Genomic DNA, 19,167 nt, shown 5'->3' with positions numbered 1-19,167 from the left:
ACCCGAGGTGGAAAGGCGCACGCATCCAACTTGTCCTCCCCCTCCTCGCCACCACCGGCATTTTCTTCATCTAGCTATCGTGATCATCATCATCGGGTGGGTACACCGAGCCGCGCGCGCTCGACTGCGCCCCTGTACTTGTTCTAGTTGTTTATGGGCTCCCGCTTTGGCTATTCTCGTCTGCACATGCCGATCAGCGACCGACACGTCTGCGCGCGCGAATCAGCTCCGTCTACATGGGCAGGCTTCGCGAAGGCACGGACCCGTGACACAACGCGTGTCCTGTCTACGTGGCCGTCATGTACGAGCCCCCGGGCGCGACGTGTCCCGGCCCCCGGGGACCGTCTCGCGGCCGCGGCCTATAAATACGGCCTGCTGTGAGGGCCCTAGACATCGGTAGTGTTGAGGTTCCAGGCTTTTCAGCTGAGCGTTCGTCAGTAGCCAAGTGTGTTCATCGCTGCTTTCAGTTTTCGCGAGCGATTTGATTTGAGCGATCGATTTCGTTCTGCTCGATCGTGTGTTTTAGCTCGAGGGTGAGAGATCGTCGTCATGGCTTCCCACCAGGACAAGGCTAGCTACCAGGCCGGCGAGACCAAGGCCCGCACCGAGGTACGGTGGCCAACAATCACTCGATCACTGTTGGATTGGTGATCCCGTTGCAGCTTGATCGTGCTAAGATTTTGTTGGTGTTGCGACGCGGCGCGCGGTTTCGCAGGAGAAGGCTGGGCAGGCGATGGGGGCGACCAAGGACACGGCGCAGCACGCCAAGGACCGGGCGTCGGACGCGGCGGGGCACGCGGCGGGCAAGGGCCACGACGCCAAGGAGGCGACCAAGCAGAAGGCGTCCGACACCGGCAGCTACCTGGGCCAGAAGACCGACGAGGCCAAGCACAAGGCCGGCGAGACCACCGAGGCCAAGCACAAGGCCGGGGAGACCACCGAGGCCACCAAGCAGAAGACCGCCGAGGCCACCGAGGCCGCCAAGCAGAAGACCGCCGAGGCCCTCGAGGCCGCCAAGCACAAGGCCGGCGAGGCCGGCGAGTACGCCAAGGAGAGCGCCGTCGCCGGCAAGGACAAGGACAAGACCGGCAGCGTCATCCAGCAGGTTGGTCTCTTGTGGCCATCGATCCACATCACCCTCTCCACTGCGAAGCACATCGATCACACGCATCATGTACACAATTTAATTTCGAACTCCTTGCGCTAGCTGTAGACGATGCTGAAATTTCGACATCTGTTTCCAGGCCACTGAGCAGGTGAAGAGCGCGGCGGTGGGCGCCAAGGACGCGGTGATGAGCACGCTGGGGATGAGCGGGGACAACGAGGGCGGCGCCGGCAACGGCAAGGAGGAGGACCACTCCATCACCAGGGATCAGTAGACGCGCGCGAGCTTCCGTCCTCCACTCGATCGATCCATCCCCCGTTTGCTTGTTCATGAGTCCAGTATGTATCTTTCCGGTTCCATGATTCCTACGAATTTGGTACTGTAAGTTTGGCGTTGCTGTATTTGCGTCGTGAAGTGTCTGTAAACGAGTCGGGTGGGAGCGGGTCTGGCTGGCGATCTCTGTGCTCGTCGGTCAGGCGTCTCTCAGCCTTGTGGTTCTTTTCTTATTATGATGTAATAAAGCTGGTACATCCTCTTATGTATATGAGGAGCGTGTATGTTCTGTGATTTTCAGCATTTTGCTCTCTATGTGCCGTGCTATGGTCTCTGCTTGTGTTCCCGCTTCTCGTGATCGCAACGAAGGCAAGGTCTTAACAGGACTGTGCGTCTGTGCCTTAGCATGTTTTGAGAGGATTTGCTCTTCACACATGTCCTGCCCAATGCCCAATGACTTATCTTTTTGAAAAAATAATGCTCAATGACTAACGCTTGAAGTAATGTGGTAGATCAAGGATTCAGTGAGCTGCAACAGGCGATTTTTTTTTTTTTGCCAGTGTAGCTGTACAAGCGTACAGTGTGGCAAGACAGGGAGCTGGTTGTCTGGCTGTGCTGCTGCCCGTATGAGCAAATCGTCCCTGAAAACTGGATCGTGCCGTCGTGCGATCTCTCAGTCTCTGAAACTTGCATGTTCAGTCTCACCAGCTGCTTTATTTAGAGACGTTGCAAGGACACCCCAAAGCCGGAACTCGAGCTGTTGTAAGCCGAACAGGTCCATCGTCTCTGCAGAGCTCATAGTCTTTAAGGCTCTGAATCTCTGACGTCCCAACCTTTGGCGGGAGCGGGACGGCTGAGGTCAAGTTGGCCACTGATAGAAATGCCGCCTCATCCTCATGCTGGAACTGATCGGATAAACGCATTAGATTACCTCACATCAAGAGCCCAACGCGATGCGCTGCCGACTGCACCACTTCCGACCACCCTTCTGCTACTGAATCCTCTTCCTTTGATTTTTGCTCACGTTTTCCTAGAGGTTTATTCTTAGAGCATCTCGAAGAGTTTTTCTAAATTTGACTCTAAATTATCATTTGGAGAGCCTCATGCATAAAAATCAATTTCTATATGTTTTCACTCTCCATCAGTTTTCCTATATCTTGTGTACACTCTAGAATCCATTTTCGTTATCTATTTTAGGCGCTAGAAACATGAAATGAAGAATGGTCACATTTGAATAATCATTCGGAGAATCCGTTATAGCTCCGCTGAAGCGGCAGCCTTATGCAGTTCTAGCCGCTATAGCGGCGCTATTTCAACATTGTAGCGCATAATTTTTTTACACAATTAATAATTAAGAAAACATCAGAATACGATGAACTATCATGTGCTCATATTCAATTACTACAGTCAAACAACCATAAACTCATGAATCTTGATAAACAGATAAACCCATAAAGTAATAGAAAAGATTAAAACTCTAAAGTTTAAAGACTTCAGTACACACCAGGTAATAGTGCCTCTATATAATGCGCTACGTTATTATATTTAGCGGTGATATTGGGCGCTATAGCTACGATAGCGCCCATAGCGCAAAAGTGTGCAATATCGTTGCGGTAGTTGCTTTTGGACGCTATAGCGGTGCTATTTTAACGCTATAGCGCGCTATTTTTTTACATTGGTTGGAGGATAGTTTTTCATCAAAATTTCTATTCCTAACGATGAGAACTGAGGAGAGATGTAGAAAGTCTTTTAAAGTTGCTCTTTGGAGGAATGCTAACTTCGCTGTTCAAGACTCTCTATTCTCAGCTTGACAAATCCCAGAGAGAGGCCCAGCAGAAAGCCTTGGCCTGTGTGCCTCAGACAGTCAGTTGGGCCGGCCCATCACGATAAGATCTATTTCTGGGCCCCGGCTGCCGGCTCCGCCGCACCGGATCCCTGACCCCACCACACACGGACAGCGTGTCCTGGGGCCAACCCCGCAGCGAAACACGCCGCCCACGCCACGCCAGCGACGCGGCGCAGCCGTTCCCAAAAAAAAAAAAAGGTAGGCTGTTCGAGCTCAGAAGAACCCCGCACCCACCGGTCCACCGCCGCCCCGAAACCCCAGCCGATCGGCGGCGACCGTGGCCGTCGTCGGCGGAGATGTCGCTGACCTCGGTGAAGATAGGCGAGGAGGTGTGGCTCACATGCCTCTCCCACGCCCTCACCACCGAGACCGAGGAGGTCCTGGGCCTCCTCCTCGGCGACGTCGAGGTCCGTCGCACCACAACCTAACCCCTTTCAGCCCCCCCCCCCTCCAGCCTCTCTCACGAATGCTTGGATCGTTTGGTTTTCTCCTCGGGGTCGTGGTTCCTTTTGGATACCTGTAGTCTTCGAGCAGGGGCGGCGCGACCGCCGTGATATGGGGGGCGTCGCCGCAGATGAGGTGCGAGCGGAAGAAGGACCGCGTCGAGGTCAACCCCGAGCTGCTCGCCGCCGCGACGGCGCAAGCCGAGATATCCTTTTTCCGCTTGCATTTTTATTTTTCGAGATTTTACTTGTGTTGTGTGGAGTGATGTTTGGTTTTTTTTTGGGGGGCTTGGACTTAGAGCCCGTTTAGTTACCAAAAATTTTCACCCAAAATTTTTTGACTCACCTTTAGACACATGCATGGAGCATTAAATATAGTTAAAAAATAAAACTAATTGCACAGTTTAGATGTACACGACGAGACGAATCTTTTGAGTCTAATTAGTGCATGATTAGCCATAAGTGCTACAGTAACCCATATGTGCTAATGATGTGGTCAAAGGCCTCAAAAGATTCGTCTCGCAGTTTCCAAGCGAGTTCTGAAATTAGTTTTTTAATTAGTGCCCGAAAATCGCTCCCGACATCTGGTCAAACATTTGATGTGACCTTTGTACCAAAAATTTTCATCTAACTAAACACCCCCTTAACTCCTTTTCGCACAAAATGACGGCCACCATCAAGAAAACTACGAGGGTGATCGGATGGTACCACTCGCACCCACATATCACCGTGCTGCCGTCCCATGTAGGTAAGCTATCCACATTTCCACCACTGTTGAAACATTTTGTGCCTAGGGTTTCACACTTGCACTCCAATGAACTCAAGTGCTCTCTGGTAACTTTATTTTGGTATTTATTTGTCTCTTAAAATAACCATGATGCTGTCAGATGACGTGCGTCATTCCACACACATGGTTTAGGAATTTACTGGCGATGTTGTTGTTAGATTATGCTCATTTGAGTGATGCAGCCCTTACTAGGTACCAACCGATCCACCTGCAATTTCTGGTAATGGATGTCAAGTATGCTAGAGGCCATTGGTACAAAGTAGCTATGCTTTTGATTGCTTGGGTTTGGGAATATGCTAAAATTAGACATGTAGCTTTGCTCCAGAGCTTCATGATGACAGCGACCTACAGCACCTCTTGAGGACTCCACAAAATCCTTGGAGTTAGCCCCCTAGATCCATGTTTTTTTTTACTGAGCTGGAGTTGGTGGAGCTGCTGGTGTTTGGCTTGAAGATTTGGGATTGGAGCTGAATTTTGTGGAGTGTGCTGCTCCCAAACAGCTGTTATAATGCATTCATTACAAAGGCAGGAGGTCAATTTCTTGACCTGATGGTGGGTATGTAGGTCTTGAGAATTCGCTAGTGCATCTGCTTTTATGGGTTTTCATCTTCATTCTTTTGTGAGATCTTTCCCATGTTCAATATCTTCGTAACTTTATTTTATATAACCCCCATGAGTCTTATTTTCCAGATGTTCGTACCCAAGCAATGTTTCAGTTGCTGGATACAGGCTTTGTGGGGCTGATATTTTCTTGTTTTAGTGAAGGTGCTCAAAAGGTACGAATGCTTATAAACTTAATCTAAATAGCATGTTTACGTCCTTTTGTGAGCACATGTCCATACTTTATTCTTGCTGAATCGGATTTTGATATGCCTGCAGGCTGGAAAAATCCAAGTGATTGCCTTTCAGTCACAGGGTGGACAACAACGTACCGCCCTTCCTCTTTCCATGGCTCCAGTGATTGATCTTGATTCATCCTGGAGTTCATCAGATAATGCATTTGCCTCACATTCTGCATTTGAAGGCATCGAACAGGACACAGGGGATTCCAGAGCTTCAAAGAATAGCAAGGTTTACTCTGATGCCACATGTATTTACAGAATTAGTTTGATGCCCTTTTTTTTTGCTACGTTCCTTTGTTGGTATTTGCATCAATATGGTCTTTTCTGACTTGCAGTACATCTATATTCTGTGCATAATTCAAGCAACTCTGCTTAATTGCCTACTAGAAGGAGAATGTTTAAAATTAAAAGAGTATTGAACCATATGATTCATATGATTCAGATATGACACAATGTACATTGAACCCATAGAGTTCATTAATAGCTGGTTATGGACTTGGATATGTCCTGTTATTGTATGCATTATGTTTTTTTTTCATTTATAGTATTTTCTAGATAGGGAAGTTGGTTCCAGCTTTAAACATCGACCCACGTTAATCATTTAAGTGATTGTTGTCCTCATGTTTGTGTTCAGAAGCTCTTGCAGATGCCGTTATACTTGAACATGCTGGCTCAGTTAGATTAATTTTTTAAGATGCGTTATATGGTGCTTGGGTGGCGCTGCCACTCAAGCAGTATTCATGTTTATTAAGAAAGTTCTAATTGTAGGCTTAAAATTTGTCTATCCATTGAATTGTTTTGTTATCCATTCAAATTTAGTATTCTGCCTTCAATGGCATGTTTGAATGCCTTCATCACATGATGGAGTGATTAATGCGCTCAGTGGTTATCTTTTTTTGTTACTCAATTTCAGTTGGTTCGGTAAAATCACAAAGCATATTTCTAATAGCTAGTGCTGCCTTTGATGTTCATTTTTAGATTGTGTCTTTGGTTTGGCTACAACTATGAGGTTTTAGATTCTGATTTGCTGAAGGTACTTACTGGCAGATAAAATGCCTTATCTTCTTAATGGAAGGGTTTGCAGCAGAAAGAGATAAGCACTCAGATTTCAAATATGTAGCATTTCATGTTTTTAGGAACTTGCGTATATTTGAAAACTTAAAATTCATATTCTTAGGTGCTTTTAGGTGTGGATTGAAGTCGAAAAGCATTCGAATGGTCATGCAGTTTAAATATGATTACTGCTTTCACTTTCCAGCTGTAGAAATGTAGGATATCTACACCTGTGAATGATTTGCCTGTGCAAGTGTGCAGCACCAACCTGTCACAATTACAATATTTTTTGTCAAGCCTGTCAGCTGACCCTTATCAACTGGGGCATTTTATTGCCTCTTCTGTCTGTCACATGTTGCTTAGTTGAATTTGTAAGTATCATCTAGTGAGATTATGGAATATCTTGTGCTGTGAAAAGTGTGGAGCAAGCTTGTTATTGTGTAATAAAAGAAACCTAATGTGTGGTGTATGTTCTCACTGTATTTTTACTACCTTATTCAGTGAATCTTTGTTGATCCATTGAATGGCTCGTTTGTGTTGAACACTTTTAATCAACTCATTTTACCGAACCAACTGAAATTAATGCAGTTCTGGCTTTACTTACTATTATGTTGGCAAATAACTAGTAAGATGTTTGTTGTCATGTATGAGCCACTAGGAGCGTTAATTAATGCAGTTCTGGCTTTACTTACTAGTATGTTGGCAAATAACTGAAGATCTCTCTATTTATAATAGGCCTGGGGAAAATCACCAGATATGGGTTTCTACTCTAATCCCGACACAAATCATTCAGCAAAGCATCAGCCCATAGAAAATGCTATTGTTCCCTACAATCCTGATAACATGCAAGAAACATCTATTGATCCATATGATTCAGATATGACACCAAGTATCCAGGAGGCTTTGCACCGGTCAAATATGGACATAAGGTATCCAAATAATGTGCTATCTTGTTTCTTGAACAGCTACACTAATAATTGATGTGTATGGTGTTTAGAATCTTGAAAAAATGTGTATTAGTTTGCACTCTCTATATTACCTTCTTTTTATGCTGCACCGATCTGTAGTGTCAATTTAGCCCTACCTTACTTCATGAGACTTTCAAATGACCCTATGTACTTTTCAAATTATTTTTTGGAATGGAAGATGACATAGGCACTGAGACTAACTCATAGGTTGTTATATAACCGACAACCTCATTTCCCAGGCGGCCACGCTCCAGACTTCTAGTCCTATTCGGCTCAAACATGGATGACTTTTCTTGCTGTATTAATATTAATTAAACATGTAATTCTTATATGCTACACAGGTTTAACCCCTCTGTTTGGCTCCAATTCTTGGACCTTTTCTCAATGCAAATATATCTAGTTTTCCTCCTAGGTGTTCATTTTTTGAATTAATGAATCTCTTGCATTGGGTTTCCAAAAAAGAAAAGAGAAACTTCTTTCCCATATGGTTATTGTCACAATTTCCTTCTTTGTAGAAAATAATTGTGTAGTGACTTGTGTTTTCCACTTTTCCCTAGCAGTAATCTTATTAACTCCATGATGTTCTTTTCACACTACCCCAGTTGATTGGTAAAATATCGATAAAAGAATATGCCCTACTGCAGTAGTGCTAGTATTGTTCTATGTGTGCTCCCCCTTATGTTGTTGTAGTGTCATGTGATCATGTCATTTCCTCGCGGCCGATGTATCAGACGAGATCAAGAGTATTCAAGTTTATTATGTGTGAAAAGCCCGATATGAAATGTTTAATGTTTTTGTTGTGATAAATATTCATGTATGGATTTACCAAAGGTAGTGTTGTTTAATACAACCATCTAATACACAGTTTTTTTTTTTGCCAATAGCGGCGCAGAGTATGTAAGGAAGGAGGTGCCACTTATTGTGCTTCCTACAAGACACCTGCTCAAGCTGGACACCACAATGGCGTCTTACTGTGATATGCAAAGAGTCCTTTTTGAAGAGGAGCAATCGGCATATAATCAAGCTATGCAACAAAATATTTGGTAACTAAAGTTCCTTCATGACAAATAGTATGCGCAAAATCTGATGCTTTCTTCTGTGGTAAACGTTATACTTTGTGTTGCAGTGATGGGAAAATCCATCCCCTTACATCTATTCACCATACATCTACATACAACTCATCTCTCTGCAAACTAATGGAGTATTGGTGAGAACACAGCCTCCTTGTCTCATTTTAGCCAAATATGCTGCATATTGTATGTCAACTTATCTGGTTCACGTTTTGTTCACTAGTTTGAGTCCAGCTATAACTGCACTTCAGGATCGCCTGAAGGAAAATGAACTTCGGGTGAGTAAACTAGCTTGTATCTTGTGACAATGCCCAGCCTTTGTTAGGGGCTAACCTTGACTTTTGCATGTGAACAGCTATCTATGTTACAAGAGGAGGCTAAACAACTTGAGGCAGAGACCCAAAGCATGAGAAATGATTCTCCCCGTCGCTTTATGAATCATGGGTCTGTTGGCAGCAGTTCACCAATGGCCCAGAACAGGCATCCTTTCTCCAATCAAGGTAACCCGAGGAGCCCTAGAAGCCCTAGCGGTGGCAGCCGGAGGAGGGCCTGTTGATGCCAATCTTCTTGCCCTCTCGTGGTGATGAAGATTGCTCGTCGTGGCTTGACCGAATGCTTTGTGAAACCCCAGACCTTAAAGATGGACAAAGGAATAGACAATGGAACTGTACATACCCATCTCCTTTCAGCCCTGCGCTGCTGTGGAAGCTGCCAACAGTCTCGAGTTTGCTTTGTGGTGTCGGGGTCTCATATCCGGTTGCCAAAGTTGCGCTGTTACAAATCCTTTCCGTGGCTGGCCTGAGCTTGTAGCCTGTACATGTAGATTCTGTACCTGAACTGCTGTTGCTAAGATGCGATTTATCTGGACGGGCAAAGATGAAGGGCGTCTTTGCTATGTAATTCTGGAAAAGCAACTTTGTAGCAATCCATTTTGTTGAAATGCTCCAACTTTGTAGTTTCTATGGTGCCAAAGCTTTCTGTCAAAGGGAAGACAATCGACTGGAAATAACCTCATGTGTACGAATGTTGGATGCATGGAGCACGCTGTCGTGTGCTTATCTGTACGCACCGGAACGGTGGAATTTCGTGAGACGTCATCACAACTTGCAAGCCTCCTCACGACCTCGGCGGCGCTTTTGTCGCCGCAAGTCGCGATCGGACTCGGACAGGCACGGCATGGTGTAAAGGTGCGTTTGGAAACTTTTCCGAAGAGAAGTGACGGGTCACAAGGTGGAGATGCTACCAAAGCTCCAGTTCAGACTTCTTCAGAGTTGGGAGCTGGGTCGGGACTCGGATGGACTAGCCGTCAAGTTGGTTGTCTTGAGAGAGACATGGGTGTGGTGTGGGAGAACAGGGCACTTTACAACCCCGTACGATCGTGGTCGACTCGAGAAGCTATTTTTGTCAGTGGATCATACATCGTAGGATGGGTTGGGTAGCGTCCAAGTTACGAACGAAAGGCCCGGGACCGGGGCCGCCGGCCAGTACGCCACGGGACCATGCGTCGGTGAGGGCCAGTAGGTAACTGTCCAGGCGCGACTGTTCGGAATTATTCACGCCGTTACACAACATTTCTGGCTCGATGATGACGTGCGACTCATGCCATTTCTTCGCCGTCGTCGTATTGGCGATGTGCTCTTGATTGCCCCCATGAATGGGCTCGCGAGTTTAGGTGCCAGCAGGCAGCAGTAGGTAACCGGAGCACACCACGCACGCGGTCAGGTTGGCCGCGACCAAAGCCCAAACGTATGATATCATCCATATCCATCCTTCAATCCTGCCTTCCTCATGGAGCTGGTCCAAGTCCGTGGACCACCAGCTCCGGTCTCGTGTCGACGTGTCGTACGCGTGCCACGACGGCCCTCCGCCACTGCCCCCCGGCTTCTACCTTGCTTGCCCGGTTGGTGAAACACCCACACGAGCCCGCAAGAAAGGAGCTGTCAGGCTCAGGCAGCGAGCGCACATCCAAATATCCAATCCAACGGCCGCCACGCGGGGCGTCCTCTCCTCCCTCGAGCGCGTCGCGGCTCGCTCTGTTCCCCCGCGAACCGCACAAGGGAAACGGGGGGCAGGTGGGTCGTCCGGTCAGCCAGGCGATCCGAGTAGCATTATCGCGAGGAACGGCGGCCATTTTAGTTTCCTCGGGTCAAACGGCCCCGTCCCTTTCTGTTTCAGTTCCCTCCTTCCGCTCCTTCCAAGTTCCAACCCCCGGCCCATCATAAAGGTCTCCGATCGCAACCGCCCCCCGGCGACGACGGCTTCTACGTTCCCTTTGGCCGATTGATTGCTAGGCCGCCGTATATCTACACGCCGTCACGCCCGGCTCGCCCCAAGTTCAACGCCAGCCCGCGTCGCCTCGCCAGCCACAGACGCGGTAGAGCGCGCGCGCTAGCGAGCGAGCTTCTCTCCGGCGGGTGCTCGTCCGTACATGGCTGGGCTGCAGCGGTCGAGCGAGACGTTCCGGCGGTCGGGCTCGTCGGGGCTGGTGTGGGACGACAAGAAGAGCTCGGGCGAGATCAAGCCGCCGGGCGACGGCGGCGCGCTGGAGCGCAGCCGCTCGGCCGGCCACGCGCACGGGCACGCCGGGTACAGGGCGGCGGGGCGCGTGCCGCCCGCGCTCGACCCGCCGTCGCCGCGCGTCCCCGCGTGCGGCTTCTGGAGTCTCTTCGGCGGCGGCGGCGGCAAGGCGAAAGCCAAGGGGAGGCGCCACCGCCACTGATCATCATCTTGTGCTCTGTACCGGCATCGATCGGAACGCGCTCCGAATTTGGTAGCTTCTCGTAGCATTTTCTTTTCCAATCCTCTTGCCACTTTGTGAGTTGTTTCATCTCATGTCCTGGGTGCAATATATACACTAGCAGAAAGAAGTACAATTCGAATGCTTTGTCAGGGTCTCATGCAGTGTTCGTTCTGTTCGTCCTTCCATGAACAAACTCTTGGTCTGGAACACAAAAGTTTCCGGAAAACAGTTCAATTTCTACTGGTGCTGGGAAAGTTTCTCCTACCTGTCCAGTGGCTTACTTCTGTATGTAGGAAGGGACGAATTGATCTATACATATACCGCAACAAGAAATTGTAACACTCAGGAAAACCGCGGACGGTCCGCTACGGATCGGCGGACGGTCCGCTAGGGATCGGCGAACGGTCCATCAGAGTAATGTCCAGATATTTAGCTGGATGTGGCCCCGGTCGTCATCTCCTTCTTCCTCATTCCCACCTCGACCAGAGACAAGCGGAGCTCGTCCGCTCGCGCCGCCGTCACCTCCTTCCGTCGATCTCCCTCCTCCGGCCACCATATTTCGATTCCTCACGCGAGCACCTTCCCCAGCACCTCCTCCACCTTCCCCAACCCCCAGCCTACCTTCTCCCGGCCGGAATCGCCCCCGCCACCGCCGGTCACCATTGTAGCCGCTTGAAGCTTTGCTCCACCGTCGATCCGCTTCTCCGGTCATCCTCCACTCGAACCGACCGCGGGAATGGAATCGTGGCGATTCACTTGTGCCCCATGGCCTCTTTCCCCCTTCCGTTGTGCGCCGCCGGCGCCGGTGAACGGCCGCCGCCGCCGCCGCGCTTGCTGCCGCCTGTTGTGTGGTGTCAAGGGATATGAGTCGCGGACGATCCGCCTAGGAGGGTCGGACAGTTTGCCGGTCAGGTTAGAAGTTGTCCAGAGACGATGATGTCTCTGGTGGGGTTCGCAGGATTGAACTGCGGACGGTCTGCTATTGAAGAGCGGACAGTCCACCGTATAGTCTAGAGTTTTGTCCAGAGACGTTGTCGTCTCTGGTGGTTTGACAGAGTAAAACTGCGGACGGTCCGCCAAGGAGGGCCGGACGGTTCGCAGTAGAGTTTAAAATTTGTCCAGAGGCGTCGTTGGCTCTGGTGGTTTTGGGAAGTTAAACTGCGGACAGTCCGCTATTTTGGAGCGGACGGTCCGCCGTATAGATTTGAAATTTGTCCAGAGAGGTTGTTGGTTCTGGCGGGTCTGCAGAGTTGTACTGCGGACGGTCTGCCACTTGGACGCGGACAGTCCACAGGGCATTCCAATTGAAGTAAAGTAGTTACATCGTTGAGCTGCCCTCAATTATTTCATATGCATTCGTGTAGCATCCGTCGTTGAGGATGTCGTGTATGAGGTGGTAGCGGCACCAAAGGAGCAGCCGGATCAAGCCCAGGAGGAGAGGCGTGAGAACCCGGCCCAAGGCCCATCTGACCCCGCTCTGAGCAGCAGCTCGAAGGCAAGCCCCGGTGCACATCCTATTAATTTAAATTATGACACCTAGATATGTATTTATTACTTGTGCATTATGTTTAGGAGTTGTTTGAAACCCTAGTTGCATGAACCCTAGGTTTCCTTGAGTTATACTAGTATGTATAGGACGATAGAAATGCTATGCTAAATAGGGTTCGGTAGAAGTCGAGTAATTTTTGGTTACTCGCGAGATATAGGATGTTTTTATGTTTCCATATATGAGTTACTCATCTTGGGATGGAAGTCTTGGAATGAATGAAAGAATAGAATCTGAGACCGGGCGGGAGAGGTGTAGTTCCGTCTGTGTCGGTTAAGGACCGAGCCGTTGTCGGCCCTGCTGATCATGTTTGAACTGTACTAATCGTATGCCGGAAGTAGGAGGTAATCGAAACCGGTAAGCCGAGTACTGCCTCACCTCGAAAGTATAGGACTCCATCTCACCTCCTGGGGTAGTCGAGTAGTCGCGGAGAAATGGGGGTGCATATGTTTATTTTTGGTGGTCTCACGTTGAGCTCGGCTGACCATATGATGGTGGGGCGGTCCTGTAGTTCGAGGCGGGGAGGGGAAAGGTCGGTGCGTGGGGTCCGGCGGGGCTTTTGCGTGCCGTGTTGGTTAGGTCCACCTTGCAAGGTTAAATCGAATCGATTCACCGTCGGTCGCTCTCGGACATTCAATTTGGGCGTCGGTACTAAAGAAAATGTACTCTATTAGTTGGTGGCTGCTGGGGAAGCTGGTCACCACGGCGACAATGCGCACACGTACATGTCGTACGGGAATAAAATGGGCTCAATCAATGTCGCCGGGAGACTCTTTTTTCTCATTGTGTTGCAACACGGAGTTAGAAATGTTTTAGCCATGAGTCGTGAACTTGTGAGTTGAGACAAACCATACATGGAGAATGCAAAGATGGCTTGCTGTTTGTAATTCAAAAACGTGTTAGTGACAATCAAGGTGACTATAGCTAGATGCTTTAAACTCTGTATTTGACATTGGAGACCAGCAGTGTTGCTTTCAGCCGTGGTGTAGCGAAGGTCAATGAAAAATGTGCATTTCCCCCCAGGCTTTACTTCTATATCTGAACTCAAGCTGTTCAGCAAGGTGGCAAGGTCCTTATATATTTTTAAAAAAAACTGTTCAGCAAGGGTTGGTGATTGACAATTTTCAGGGACTTGTTTCATGTTTGGCTGTTTCTGGAATTTGGAATCACTAACAGATAGTCTTTAGCCTTCTTTCGTTCTTGTTACACGCATGGAATCAATCACCGCTTCCACCGTTATGGTGGGCTGCTCTCCTTGACGAGTCAGAAGAAAGGAACGTCGTTCAGTTTTTGCTATCTGCATTCAGATTGAGTTCAGACCTAGCAGCATGTTACAACTTCGAACTTGGAGGCAAAAATTTTTAAAAAACCACACACATTAAAATTGTCATATCAGAACGGATATGAATAAAGAATGAGACAGTTTGTACAATTTGAAGCTTGAAAAAAATAGTATCAGTGTTGAAGGGAAAATTACATCTTGTGACCGGCACGCATGCGTTGACGCACACAAAAACAAGACAAAGGCAGACATGCGACGTTTCGTCCTGAAGGGAACCCTGAACTGCTGGCTGATGCGTTTCGTCCTGAAGGCGAATGCCTCGAGCCCTCGATTCAGTCCCGGCGCTGCTTCCAAAAAAGGTAAAAGAATTCAGATCCTGCGTTATTACTGAAGAAAATGTTTTCAGACAGCATGCAAATACTAGTAAATACTAGTAGTAGCATGGTGGTTGGTGGCTGCTGGGGAAGATGGTCTCCATCACCACAGGAATAATGAACAGACGTACATATTCATCCGGGACTGTCTCTCTCTTTACCTCGTGTTTTTTACTTCATGGATTTGACTGGACATCACCATATTCATCCGGGAAACTTCGTAGCAAAAGGAAAAGCTTGTTAAAACCATGTGGCAAAACTCAAAACCTTGGCACCTTACGACATAAACTTGTTATCCAATATTTTGTCACTTGAATTGAGATATTTTTTTCCTTTGTTGCCATTATAATTATAATATCCACCGGTCCCTTATTTGCCGCTTTCACTGACACAAGTGCAGCTCATGTTTCGCCGAGACATCGATGCATGGCAAATGATGGATCATAGAATTTTATGGCAAATAAGAAATTGCTACGGTTTGGACTTTGTTTCGCTCAAACTTAAAAGGCAGTTATACAGAACAAAAACTGATTGGTAGTAATATTAAGAAAAGGAAAAACGTTTCACTCGAGTGGTACTATAGTAAATAGCAGAACTGAAAACGAATGGCGTCATCTTTTCTTCTAGGAGTATTTATGATTTGGGCAATGGCTGCTTTTCATTTCAAGAGACGGGAAAAAGCGCGACGTTACTCGATTGGACATTGAAAAGGTAGGCATGTCTGATGGGTGATGGTAGCGATGCTTACCTTGGTCAGAGGCACAAAAGGAATGGTGATCATCATGGTATTGCTATGTTTTGCTCTACTGTAATTCGTCGTGGTTTCTTGAGTGCTCATTGTGCATTGTACGAAAACTTACTTCGTCTTAATATAAAGATACACAGCTCTCCAGCGTATTCGAGAAAAAAAATCATCCTGGTATTGCTCGAGGAATTACGCTACTTGTGACAAAAGGTGAAAAGCGGAAGAGCATAAGACGATGTGGACCAAGCCTCAGGTGGAGGGCGCAAGCTCTAGTGCTCGGTGCTCCCCAACCTTGTGCAAAGTTCTGGCATGCCGCATACGTGCATGCTGAACCAGGTGTTGGAGCAACAAAGCGACTTTTTACTCTGCAGCAGCTGCAAAAGGAAGACGACTATTTACGATTAATTAATCATGTACTATATAATCTGTTATTTCATCCCGCGGAACTCATGACTTTCCTACCTGGCTCATGAGAACGTCGCCATTGCGTGCCCCTGATCATGCCCCTCCCCTCTGGGCAAACTCCTCCAGCCTTCATGCCCTGTTACCATCCAACAACCGCGCACTGGAAAAAGACCTTTCCAGGAATCCCATCTTACAATTTTAGTAGTCTAATCAGACGCCATCACCCCAATTTACCAGTTGCCTCATCGGGGCCTGCCAGCATCATGTGTCCAGAGATCTTTCCATCACCAATCACGGACGCTTCGCCCAATCCTAGCCACGGCTGCCGTTCCCCCGCCTCGCCACATGCAGAAATCTCGTTCTCGTCACGCATCGCTCACCGGCTTCCCCCGGCAAAAGGCAGGCCGGCCGGCCACCACCGCGCTGCGACGAAGCCGGCACATGCATGCTACTCGCTAGGGGTCTAGTCTACTACTACTGCTGCCATACCACCACCTGTCTGTTCTAGTTCTAGCACCCGCTTCGTTCTCCCGTCCTCACGCACGCCCCCCCGCCTCTCCCGAGGCTTGTTCGGTGCCTGCGCGCCCGCCACCGCAGCGCCCGAGCAAGCCGCCCGCCGCCCGGCCGGCTGAGCCAGCTGATCGGTCGGCGCGAGGATGTCCGCGTCGCTGCCGTTGCCGCTCGCGGTCGCGGTGATGCTGGCGGCGGCGGCGCTCCTCCTGTGCGGCGGCGCCGAGGCCCGCGTCCTCCTCACGCTCGACGACTTCGGCGCCGTCGGCGACGGCATTGCCAACGACACCCAGGTACGCGCGCCTTCTCGGCCAGGCGCCCCCTCGATTTAGCTTTAGCTAGCCGAGCAGCAGGGCACGCCAAGAAACTCCGGGCACGATCGACCCACCGCCCTGTTTCGGAATCTCTCATCTCCAGGCTTTCGTGGACGCGTGGGCCGCGGCGTGCGCCTCCAGCGAGCAGGCCGTCCTCGCCGTGCCGGTCGGCAAGGCCTACCGGATCTGGCCGGTGCAGCTCTTCGGGCCCTGCAAGAAGAAGCTCAAGCTGCTGGTACGAGCGTGTCCCGGCTTCGCGTGTACTGGTGCGCTCTTATCTCGTTTCGTTCACGCGCGTGTCGCCGTCGTCGTTCTATCTGCTAGATTTCTGGCGCGATCGTCGCGCCGGCGAGCCCGGACGAGTGGGCGGGGCGGGACCCGATGAAGTGGCTCTACATCTACGGCGTCGACGGCCTGTCCGTCAGCGGCGGCGGCACCATCGACGGCTCGGGGCAGCAGTGGTGGGCGAGCACCTGCAAGCGCAAGAAGACCCCGGTAATAACTGACCAGCCCGGTTTTAACCTACAACCACCAAACCTGTCTGGGCTCTGCACTTTTCTTCACCCACCTAAACCCGTGTCTTTGCTCCTGCTGTGTGCAGCCTTGCTACTCGGGTCCTCGTCCAAAGGTGAATGCTCAGCCCCCTCACTGTTCTAGCCGCCGGCCGGCGTGTACCTGTTCCACGCCGGCGGCGAGGGGATGGATGATCGCCGGTGGCGCCTGATCGTTTGGTTCTCCCCCCTTTTTGCACGCAGACGGTGCACTTCGAGGAGTGCAGGGGCGTGAGCGTGCAGGGCGTGACGCTGCAGAACGGGCAGCAGTTCCACCTGACCTTCACGCGCTGCTCCGACGTGAGGGCCAGCTTCCTCCGGGTGATCGCGCCGGCGGACAGCCCCAACACCGACGGCGTCCACCTCAACGACACCTCCCACGTCCAGATCACGGACAACCTCATCTCCACAGGTCCGTTTACAGATCCGTCCACGCACCCGCTCACCCGATTAGCGTGCACTCATTAGCAAGCACAAACCTTCCCTATCAAACTGTGACGCGCTAACAGTACCGTATGTTAGTATCGATCTTTATGAACGATTGAGCCCAACCCCGACTTGCCCTGATCGGGGACGTCCAACCCAAGGAGGTTGGTAAACCCCGTCGCGCAGCGTCATGTAAAGGAGATAAGTATTTCACCCTTTGAGTGATCCAAAAAATTCTCACCGTGAACATGTGACAACGTGGGTGTTTCGTGCCGCTTAATTAGTTTGGAAGTCTTCTCTTCCGCGAGATGAGATCGAGGCGACGAGGCCGGCGGCTAGTTGACCGGACAAAGTTTAGTCAGAACCGTAGCGTGCCCTGACACTGATGCTGACGCGGCCAAGTCCAAAACTGCTGCTGCTGATAAGATTCCATTGGCTCCTAGCGTCGCAGAAATTTCCAAACCCCTTGAAGAATATTCGTGGCTGCTACTAGCATTTGACCCAGACGCAATCTGACGAATTGTTTGTTGGATGATTAAGCTGAGCAGCGTACTGACGGATCATCTTCCCAGGTGATGATTGCGTCTCCATGGTCGGCAATTGCTCCGACGTCCGTGTAACAGATATCTCGTGCGGGCCTGGCCATGGTATCAGGTGACGGCACTGTAGACTGTACTAAACTTTACTATACTGCTCGTCTTCCATGATCTGATCTCTGATGCCGGGATTAACATAACTGCCATGGCACGTGTCCGTCAGCATCGGAAGCCTCGGCAAGAACCGGACCACCGACATGGTCGAGAACGTGAGGGTCGACACCTGCTTGCTCACCAACACCACCAACGGCGTTCGGATCAAGACCTGGCAGGTAAATACTGACACCGTAACAGCACCCACTCACTCTGACAGGAAACCTCGTCAGAACAAGAGCTCTGACAGGGACGATTCGTCATCAGAACAAGCGTTTCAGAAGCTACTCGTGTGCGTGTGTGTGTTTCAGGGCGGCATGGGCTTCGCACGGGACCTGCGGTTCGAGAGCATCGTGATGAAGAACGTGTCCAACCCTATCATCATCGACCAGTACTACTGCGACCAGCCCACGCCGTGCGCGAACCAGACGCGGGCGGTGGAGGTGCGCGAGGTGGGGTTCGCGGACATCCGGGGCACCTCGGCGACGGCGAAGGCGATCAGCATCGCGTGCAGCGACGCCGTGCCGTGCCGGGACCTGGAGCTCAAGAACGTCAACCTGACGCTGGAGGGCGGCGGCGGCGGCCGGGCCACCGCGTCCTGCTACCGGGCGTACGGGAAGAGCGCCGGCGCCGTGGTCCCGCCGTCCTGCCTCGCCAAGCCCACCGCCTCCTGATCTGATCGAAAAGACGCCGCCGTTTGCGGGCACAGGGTTGCCTTCGCTTTTCCTTCAGTCAGCAGCTCTTGTCGCAGCGAGGCAGTGACCGAAGCACGTATGCGCGCATGATTGAGAGCTTTGCAGGTTCATAAGCTGTAGTCATACCGAAATTTGTAGACCGTACACGCCATTGGTGACGAGAGGGAAACAGAAAAAGTGAAAGGAAATGAATACTTTTTTTTTAGAAGAAGAAATGGATGCTTTTGTCAAACTTAGCATTTTATTGCAGATTGCAGGGTTCCTTTTTTTTTGATACAGGGTTCCTTTTTTTTTTGAGATAGAGGAGATTGCTCAAGTACTCATCTTTTTTTTTTTTGAGAGCCACAAGTACCATCTACTTCGGAGCATAGGCCTGGACTGGATCGCCACGAGTCACTATACCAAGTGGGCTTATATTCAGACGTGATCCAACAAGGCGTCATATATTTCTACAGAAAAAGTCATTTTTGCCTCTCTCAATTTTGAGCCGAATCTATTTTTCC

The 19,167-nt window shown here is 49.9% G+C and overlaps 4 protein-coding genes across 4 annotated transcripts; all 4 read left to right on the top strand.

Moving 5' to 3' along the window:
- Positions 1-392: 392 nt before the first annotated feature.
- On the top strand, positions 393-1,681 carry LOC120664770 (late embryogenesis abundant protein, group 3-like). Its single transcript, XM_039944106.1, has 3 exons — positions 393-609; positions 716-1,105; positions 1,245-1,681. Exons 1-3 carry the CDS (start codon positions 550-552, stop codon positions 1,377-1,379), a joined length of 585 nt encoding a protein of 194 aa, XP_039800040.1. The 5' UTR covers positions 393-549; the 3' UTR covers positions 1,380-1,681.
- A 1,719-nt stretch (positions 1,682-3,400) lies between these two features.
- On the top strand, positions 3,401-9,382 carry LOC120664769 (lys-63-specific deubiquitinase BRCC36-like). The gene is made up of 10 exons (XM_039944105.1): positions 3,401-3,631; positions 3,748-3,873; positions 4,328-4,415; positions 5,145-5,230; positions 5,334-5,525; positions 7,085-7,278; positions 8,202-8,360; positions 8,444-8,524; positions 8,611-8,665; positions 8,743-9,382. The coding sequence occupies exons 1-10, from the start codon at positions 3,521-3,523 to the stop codon at positions 8,941-8,943; spliced, it is 1,293 nt and encodes a 430-aa protein (XP_039800039.1). The 5' UTR covers positions 3,401-3,520; the 3' UTR covers positions 8,944-9,382.
- A 1,107-nt stretch (positions 9,383-10,489) lies between these two features.
- On the top strand, positions 10,490-11,281 carry LOC120667398 (uncharacterized protein At1g15400-like). The gene has a single exon (XM_039947480.1). The coding sequence runs from the start codon at positions 10,816-10,818 to the stop codon at positions 11,104-11,106; it is 291 nt and encodes a 96-aa protein (XP_039803414.1). The 5' UTR covers positions 10,490-10,815; the 3' UTR covers positions 11,107-11,281.
- A 4,420-nt stretch (positions 11,282-15,701) lies between these two features.
- On the top strand, positions 15,702-18,913 carry LOC120664768 (probable polygalacturonase At1g80170). The gene is made up of 8 exons (XM_039944104.1): positions 15,702-16,282; positions 16,407-16,538; positions 16,628-16,798; positions 16,905-16,931; positions 17,059-17,266; positions 17,853-17,934; positions 18,040-18,148; positions 18,281-18,913. The coding sequence occupies exons 1-8, from the start codon at positions 16,136-16,138 to the stop codon at positions 18,641-18,643; spliced, it is 1,239 nt and encodes a 412-aa protein (XP_039800038.1). The 5' UTR covers positions 15,702-16,135; the 3' UTR covers positions 18,644-18,913.
- The last annotated feature ends 254 nt before the right edge of the window (positions 18,914-19,167 follow it).

This window comes from Panicum virgatum, chromosome 3N, assembly GCF_016808335.1.
Source record: "Panicum virgatum strain AP13 chromosome 3N, P.virgatum_v5, whole genome shotgun sequence".
Classification (NCBI taxonomy): Eukaryota; Viridiplantae; Streptophyta; class Magnoliopsida; order Poales; family Poaceae; genus Panicum; species Panicum virgatum.
This window is presented reverse-complemented; position numbering and strand designations above follow the sequence as displayed.

Coding starts and splice junctions, on each gene's coding strand:
- LOC120664770 (XM_039944106.1), top strand. CDS start 550: ATGGCTTCCCACCAGGACAAGGCTAGCTACCAGGCCGGCGAGACCAAG. Junction 610..715: donor AGACCAAGGCCCGCACCGAG/GTACGGTGGCCA, acceptor GCGGTTTCGCAG/GAGAAGGCTGGGCAGGCGAT. Junction 1,106..1,244: donor CCGGCAGCGTCATCCAGCAG/GTTGGTCTCTTG, acceptor ATCTGTTTCCAG/GCCACTGAGCAGGTGAAGAG.
- LOC120664769 (XM_039944105.1), top strand. CDS start 3,521: ATGTCGCTGACCTCGGTGAAGATAGGCGAGGAGGTGTGGCTCACATGC. Junction 8,361..8,443: donor GCTATGCAACAAAATATTTG/GTAACTAAAGTT, acceptor TTTGTGTTGCAG/TGATGGGAAAATCCATCCCC. Junction 8,666..8,742: donor TGAAGGAAAATGAACTTCGG/GTGAGTAAACTA, acceptor GCATGTGAACAG/CTATCTATGTTACAAGAGGA.
- LOC120667398 (XM_039947480.1), top strand. CDS start 10,816: ATGGCTGGGCTGCAGCGGTCGAGCGAGACGTTCCGGCGGTCGGGCTCG.
- LOC120664768 (XM_039944104.1), top strand. CDS start 16,136: ATGTCCGCGTCGCTGCCGTTGCCGCTCGCGGTCGCGGTGATGCTGGCG. Junction 17,267..17,852: donor GGACAACCTCATCTCCACAG/GTCCGTTTACAG, acceptor TCATCTTCCCAG/GTGATGATTGCGTCTCCATG. Junction 18,149..18,280: donor TTCGGATCAAGACCTGGCAG/GTAAATACTGAC, acceptor TGTGTGTTTCAG/GGCGGCATGGGCTTCGCACG.